The 7,816-nt window shown below is 27.9% G+C and overlaps 2 protein-coding genes across 4 annotated transcripts in view; both read left to right on the top strand.

The window, feature by feature from the left end:
- The window catches only part of LOC102672252, a 3,043-nt gene extending 1,929 nt beyond the window's left edge, over nt 1-1,114 (top strand). Inside the window, exons 7-9 of the mRNA XM_006614977.2 lie at nt 188-528; nt 608-690; nt 808-1,114. Of these exons, the coding sequence (XP_006615040.1) occupies nt 188-528; nt 608-690; nt 808-934 (551 nt within the window). The 3' untranslated portion in view covers nt 935-1,114. The remainder of the gene's footprint in view (nt 1-187; nt 529-607; nt 691-807) is intronic.
- A 639-nt stretch (nt 1,115-1,753) lies between these two features.
- The window catches only part of LOC102672491 ((E3-independent) E2 ubiquitin-conjugating enzyme UBE2O), an 8,426-nt gene continuing 2,363 nt past the window's right edge, over nt 1,754-7,816 (top strand). Inside the window, exons 1-9 of one of the 3 annotated variants that reach the window (XM_006614980.2) lie at nt 1,755-2,194; nt 2,451-2,624; nt 2,689-2,847; nt 2,904-3,557; nt 3,660-3,870; nt 3,974-4,157; nt 4,238-6,222; nt 6,346-6,711; nt 6,964-7,816. In XM_006614980.2, coding sequence (XP_006615043.1) covers nt 1,973-2,194; nt 2,451-2,624; nt 2,689-2,847; nt 2,904-3,557; nt 3,660-3,870; nt 3,974-4,157; nt 4,238-6,222; nt 6,346-6,704 — 3,948 coding nt within the window. In that variant the 5' untranslated portion in view covers nt 1,755-1,972 and the 3' untranslated portion in view covers nt 6,705-6,711; nt 6,964-7,816. Of the gene's footprint in view, nt 2,195-2,450; nt 2,625-2,688; nt 2,848-2,903; nt 3,558-3,659; nt 3,871-3,973; nt 4,158-4,237; nt 6,223-6,345; nt 6,712-6,963 lie in introns of all 3 variants that reach the window. The other 2 variants (XM_006614981.2, XM_006614979.2) reach the window with 2 other exon arrangements.

Here is a 7,816-nt window from a genome sequence, read left to right as displayed (position 1 = left end):
ATTATTATTATTATTATAGATAATATTATTATTATATATTAAAATATATAATAATAATATTATCTATATAAATATTATTTTCTATATTAATATTATCTATATAATAATAATATAATTATTACATACAATAGTAAATATATATAATACATCTTATTTAATAGTTCATACAATAAATAATTAAATAATTTTCAGCATCGTAATAAAAAAACTTATGAATTGTACGCACCAATTGTTCATCTTATAAAAAGTTCAGGTATTGAAGGTTTAAAAAAAATTTTAAAAAGATTTAATTCTGAAATACAAGATGAGAATGAAAAAACTGAAATAACTAAATCAGAAAATAAATCATTGAATGCTGGTTTCTCTGTTAAATATTGTGGTTCTATATACATTGGTACAAAAGGGGATGTTAAACAAATAGAAAGAGCAATTTTGCAAGTATTAAAGTCAGAAGAAATAAAATCAGTGCCTGTGAAATTTGAATGCCTGGAACTAGGAATTAGAGTGACTCAAGATTCAAATGACATGGTATGTAAACAATTTTTATCACATATAAATATATAATATATAGTATATAGTATCATAATAATATATTTTAAATGTTTAGGTGATATGTAAACAAAGTTACATGGAAATTTCATCTTGTGGTCGTACAGGAAACATTCCTAATTATTTTGCATTTATTTCAGGGTAAAACAAATATTTGTTTTAATATAAGCAATAATAATTAACATAATTTTGTTATATTAATATAATAATTAAATTTTATTGTAATATTTATATTAATATATTTCTTATTTACTTTAGAGATACTAATTGCAATATAGCAACTAAATTTGATGCATATGTATTTTATCATCAAAATGAAAATGAAGTGCAAACTATATTACAAAGTTTGGGTCAAGGATTTCAACGCACTCATTTTGCAGTTTAATTTAAAAAAATTATTTTACATGAAATTATTCTTTAATGATATAATCAAACTTTATGTAATTAGACATTTCTAGCACATTTTCATTCATTCACATATCTAGTCAACTATTAATGAATTGTATTTTTTATTTATTCTAATCCTTAAGAAATTTCCCTCCCTAATAAAAAATGTTCATTAGAATTAAGTGATTTCTTTTAAAAAATAAATAAAATTAGATGTTTCAATTATTAGAATAAAATAAGAAATTGATATTATATATATTTTTTGATTAAATACATAACTGTATGTATTTAATTAAATAAGTTATTTTTATTATAGTTTAAATATTTCCTTTAGAATAAAAAAATAAATTATTAACATAAACATTTATTAGATAATCAAGCCTGTATATATACAAATAATTAAATAAATTATATACATATGCATGATTGAATTTTATATTTTTGTAATATAATAAATCTTAATTATTTAAAAAAAGACAATTTTTTTTTCATGAAAGCCGAAGATTAACTTGTATCATTTTGAATGGCATGCATATACTACATATACATATATAAGAAATATATATGTATATATACATATAACCTCTTATGTTGTGTTTGTCAAATTGAAGCTGCTTCCAAACAAGATAAATTTATCAACTACCTTTTTACATACATGCATGCTAATACATATATATATATATATATATATATTTTATACGCGAACTATACATATACACATTATAAATGTATATATACATATATATATCTATATATATATCTTAATAAGAAATTAAATTTAATTTTATTTTGACAGATGCTTTGAAATGACGATTGAGGAATGAACAATTCTCGATTTGAAACAAGTCGATAACAACTCGATCGGTGAGAACAATCAAAAGGCATCTCAAATCGGTGGATTTTAAGTCGGGGTTGGGGTCGGGTTCGGGGTCGGAGTCAAGTTCCTTGCTTGCGACGTGCGCCGTAACCGTTGCGCCGTGTAACCTTCTGTCAGCCGTCGTCGGCAGAGAGCGAGTACTCAGTGATTAGAGGAAAGATGGCTACGAACTTTGGCGTAGAGTGCCAGTACTTTTACGAAGATGTTGTCTATCGTGTGGATAAGAAAGGAAACGTTGTGTTTGGAATCGTTATGGAAAATGACGATCAGGATTTATCCGAAGAAAGTTCTGACAGCGAAGAGAGCCCGAAAAGAAAAAAGGGCGAGATTCGCGTGGTCTGGCATCCCTCCGGTGTCGAGGAATTGGTCAGCTCAAAGAAGGTATTTAATATTTAATATGATAAGAAAACATTTCTCTTAGAAATAACAGATTATATATTAAATGATTTTTAATATTTTATTATGTCATTTCTCTTCTTTTATTGTATTTGTTTTTAATTTTATGCAAAGCGACACCTGTCATGCCAATGATATCTACAATTGAATGTTACGTTCAAATTTGAATCCATATTTGATATATTAACGGTGATTTTTCATTGTTATAAAAGTTACTTTTTAATTTATTTTTTATTTATAGGTACATTTAGCAGACAGAACACTTATGCCAGGAGATGTTGTACGTCGAATGATTAAAGGAAAGGATACACAAAGAGGATATTGTAGGGATATTGAGCTTACTGCCTGTGTTCAAGTGATTGGTACTAAACAAGTCCTTACCAATATTAGGAGTGAAGATTTAGTTCCTTTGGAAGTATGTAATCGTGCATTTATAATGCTTATTTTACTATAAAATTAACTCATACATTTATCTATAGGAATTTGCAACAGATATAGCTGTTTGTATGGATTCATGGGTTGGTGGTATAAAAATGGCAAATTTTAAATTATGGCTTACTACACCTGATGGATCTCGTTGCGTTATAAATGAAACAGATTCTCGTGTCTTAGGACAATTAGAGGAGAGACGTGACAATGTAAGAATCAAATCCAGAATAATCGTTTGATCAAAAATACAATAAAAATTTTTTAGGACAATGATTTTCCTCATTCTTCTGAATTTTATCCTGGTCAAAGTTTATGGGGACCAGTTCACTGCCTAGAAGATGCACAATGGATTACATGTACAAAAGAAATGAAAGCAAAGAGAAAATCTAAGCCACAGAAATTAACAAAAGTAATTGTAGAAAAGGTAGAAACAGATTGGGTAGGAGTGCATTGGCAGTGTAGAGCATATTCAAAGGATGGTGCTTGGTCAGATCAAGCTCAGCCAAAATTTGTAGTTCAAGGAGAAAATTTGAAAAAATTAAAATTATTGAATGTTTTTGAACCATCTACTGTGCAAGTAGGGGATCGAAATTTCTATGTGATTAAAGGTGATGAAAATGTCATTACAAGAGAACAATGGAGAAAGCAACAAAGAGACATTTTTCAAGTTCCTAAACATAGTCCAAAGAAAACACGTCCAAATATCAGTGTTACAAAGCCAGCTGAAGATAAAAAGAAAGAAAAAGACAAAGATAAAGTTAATGAACAACAAACAGAAGAAAATGCTCATAATAATATTAATAATTTACAAAATATAACAAGCAATAATACCTTAATGCCTCCAGTACAAAATCAGAATACTGAAAGTTCAGATGATTGGGATACAGAAGATACTGGATCGCAAAGCGATAGTGCTTCAGTAAGATTTTTTCAATCAGATTTTTTTAAATTGTTATACAATTTTTTTAAATTATTATACAATTTATAATAAACTTAAAAATTAATTAATATTATTATGTAGGTATCCAGTGGATGTTCTAGTATGTCATCTATGGGTAAAAAGAAAAAGGGTCCAGCTTTAATGACAAAGGTATTAAAGAAGAAGAAGCTTTGTAAAGCAAGAAAAAAAGTTCCACCAGTCCCACTAATTGCAGGAACTAAAATTGTTGTTGAAACATTATCTACAAGTACAAAAGCTAATGTTGTATGGCAAGATGGTTCAGTAGAATTTGGTAAATTTTATAAATCTTTTTTCTTGCATATGATTAATTTTTGTCATTATTTGTTATATTTTTTAGTAATATAAAATTTGTATAACTTTTATTTTTATTTTAGGTATTCCATCAACACAACTTTATCCAATTCATCATTTAGATGATAAAGAATTCTTCCCAGGTGATTTTGTAGTTGATCAAAAAGAAGAATCTAGAATGTATGGTGTAGTTCAAAGTGTTGACCATCAAGGTAGAACAGCTAAAATAAAATGGTTTAAAACATACACTTCTACTCAAAGTCCCCAGTAAGTATTTACAACTAATATATTCTTAATTGAATCAGTTTTATTAAAAAAAATATTAAAACCACATAAATATTTTGTAGACCAACTTTACTAGAAGAACGTGAAGTTAGTGTATATGATTTAAAAGATCATCCAGATTTTCAATATAGACCAGGTACATTAGTAATTCGAATAGCTAATTTTGAAGGTGAAGATGCTGGTTGTACTGCTGGTCAAGTTCTAGATAATTATCCAGAAGGACGAGTTAAAGTGTGGTGGGTTGATGGACATGTAAGTATGTGTTGGCCTCAAGATTTGTATAAAGTAGGTGAATATGATAGTGACGAAGGAGAACTATGGGACGATGTATCATCTGACGCATCATGGGAAACAGAATTGGAAGACTGCTTTATCGCTGATACAGATGGTACAGAACAAACAGAATTAGAAAATATAAAACCAAAATTGGCCGCACACATCGAAAAAGCTCGCATTGCAATGTCTAGATTGGAAGAAATTTTTACTCAAAATCCTTCACTTCAAACAACTGAAGTTATGAGAAAATTATTAGAAGTTTATAAAGATTGTCGATACATGGATAAACTTATGGGTACTTCTTTCTTTCACGAATGTCATTTTCAAGGACTTCTGGAAAGAGTTCGAGAACGTGGTCGAGCAAATGTAGCACAACGCATGGCGGATCAAGTAACAAGATTATTTACACATAAATCTGATGGATCGGAAGAAAATATAGATAAAAACAGTACAGAAAATTCTAATAATATAGTACAATCAGGAAGTAATCTTTGTGAAAAAATTATTACTACTGTAACAGACATGACAGAATCTACGGAAAATAAAAACGACGAAATTACCAATAAAAAAAATATAAAAGATGAAGAATCAATTGATCGTTTATTTATTAACGTTAATCCTAATCCTGAGGATTCTGGATTATATTCTGCAGAAAATTCAAAGAAAGAATCGGGTTCTAGTGAATCAAGTGGAGAATTTCTACTTAGCGAGGATGTAAATAATGTACCTGATCGTTCAGTAGAAAAATCAGAAACGAGTAAAATTTCCAAGTCTCAAATGCATATAACGAGTTCTCATGTAGCTAGTTCTCAAGTTTGTGTTAAATTATGTACTCTAATAAAAGCACAACTCGTATTGGCGCATGCAGAAGTTTCTAGACGATTTGGATTATCAAAGATGTCATTATCTGATGCTGAAAAGGGGTCGTCACCTCTGAAAAAACAAAAGAAAGAAGAAGAAAAACGTATAGAATTGTTACAAGAACCATCAGAATGTTCCATAGAAATCCCACCACCAGTATATGCAGAAGGGGAAGGATTTTCTATAGAAGAGACTGCACCAGATAGTCATAAATTTAAATTAACAATGTTTCAGCCTACAGATCCTACAAACTTTTTCAGAACTGTTTCTAAAGAATTAAAGCTTTTGAAGAGTTCTCTTCCACCTGGTATATGGGTAAAAGGATTTGAAGATAGAATAGACTTGTATTCTGTAATGTTTCGTGGACCTGAGAAAACACCATATGAAGATGGTCTTTTTCTTTTTGATTTTCAATTATCCGCTGATTATCCTGCTGCTCCACCACTTTGCCATTATATTTCTTACTGTAATGATAGGTTAAATCCTAATCTATACGAAGATGGTAAAGTATGCGTAAGTTTACTCGGAACTTGGTCTGGTCGTGGAACAGAAGTATGGACAAGTTCTTCAACTTTATTGCAAGTTATAGTCTCAATTCAAGGCCTTATTCTCGTACCCGAACCATATTTTAATGAAGCTGGATTTGACAAACAAAAAGGTTCTCAACAAGGAAAAGAAAATTCAAGAATGTATAATGAAATGGTTGTATTGAAATTGGTTCAAGCTCAAACTAAATTATTACAACATCCACCTCCTGTATTTAAAGATATTATCATTGAACATTTCAAGAGACATGCAAAGAAATTACTGCAACGTTTAGAATTGTGGATGGAAATTTCTGAACAACATAATAATCAACATCCATTATCTCCAGTAACACCTACTACTTTTAAACAAATATCTGATGTTGGTATGTAATTTGCAATTCCTTTTTTTTTTTTTTTTCTTAATTAATCTACATTAAAATATCCAGTATTTTTAATAGTTTTTTTTTTAAATAAAATATAATAATAAATTCTTATTAATGTTTTAGATAACAAAATTTTACCAGAATTTCCATTAATACCAGCATCCAGAGGTTTCTGTATAACACTCCGTAAAACTTTAGCTACATTTAAAGAAGTATTGATTAATGAAAATATTATAGAAAGAAACAGCGATATATATGGTTGCGAAAATTTGAAAGAACAAACAAAGAATGAAAATTATGAAGCAAATAAAATTGCTGATAATAACATAATGGAACATAGTAGTAAAAAAAGAAATGAAGAAAACAAATTAACTCCAAACGGTAATCTATCGAAGGACCGTATTTCATCTTCCTCGACGAATATTTGTTCTACGCCATTAAGTGAAACGAAGAAAACTACGTCGGATCATACTATCAGCTAGCCACAAGGTAAACTTAAATTTAAACTTAAAAATTTAGTTCGTAAAAGATATACGATTATTCGGTAATACAATAATTTATTATATATATATATATAATATATGTATATGTATATATATATATATGTATATACATATACATATATTATATATATATATATATATATACATATGTACATGTATTAAAGATATGTTCAATGATGTTCGCGGTATCTATTTATTAATATGAACACCACTATTAACCAGCGATAACTTTTAACAGAAATGCCGCTGTCATTGCTCCGCAGCTAGAGATACGTAACGTAATAAATGCGATCAGATAGGCACGTATGAGCAAATAAGAACTTGTTCTTGTATACAATTTCATAAATTTCTGAATATATATAATATAAAACTTAATTTATGTGATGTTATATAGAATATATAATAATAAAAACATATTATATATAATATATAATATTATAATATTTATGAATATAAAATTAATATTTGGGATAAAAAATATATACGAAATATCTTACATATATTTAATTCTCTAATTCTGCAATGAAAATAGAATAGCGTTTTTGCAAACGCAATAATAAACTTGACTGAATTATTAAAAAAAGGAAACATGAAGAGAGAAAATAATTTCAAGTATATATAATAAACGAAAAAACATTATCACTTTATAAAAAGTGATAAGAATTAAAATGGAAAATAAAGTAACCAGTAGCAATACGTTGAGCCAACATAAGAACACTTTGCAATAGAGTTTAAGAAATACGATAATAATAGTTATTAATTCTAAATGCATTTCAATGAGTATTCTTCGAGTAATTCGAATAATAACTTCAACTAACTTATAAACAAAAATTCATTAAAATATTCTCAATTATCTTAAAAACCATTATGCCATCCAATAATACAATATTTCAAATGAAATTACGAAATGATTTTGATTGCATATAGGTTGTAGCTTAGGCACAAAAGATTCGTATTTAGATGAAAAACCTATGACAAGTAATGTCCAATGTTATAGACACTTCTAATGTAGGTAAATTATAGAAAATTATTAAATGTTCTATTATCTAAAAAATTTTTCTTTATTGGTAATTTGTTTCGTATATTTGTAG

Source organism: Apis dorsata, unplaced genomic scaffold (assembly GCF_000469605.1).
Source record: "Apis dorsata unplaced genomic scaffold, Apis dorsata 1.3 scaffold_206, whole genome shotgun sequence".
NCBI classification, from domain to species: Eukaryota; Metazoa; Arthropoda; class Insecta; order Hymenoptera; family Apidae; genus Apis; species Apis dorsata.
The sequence above is the reverse complement of the archived record's forward strand: the minus strand, read 5'-3'. Positions and strand labels throughout refer to the sequence as shown.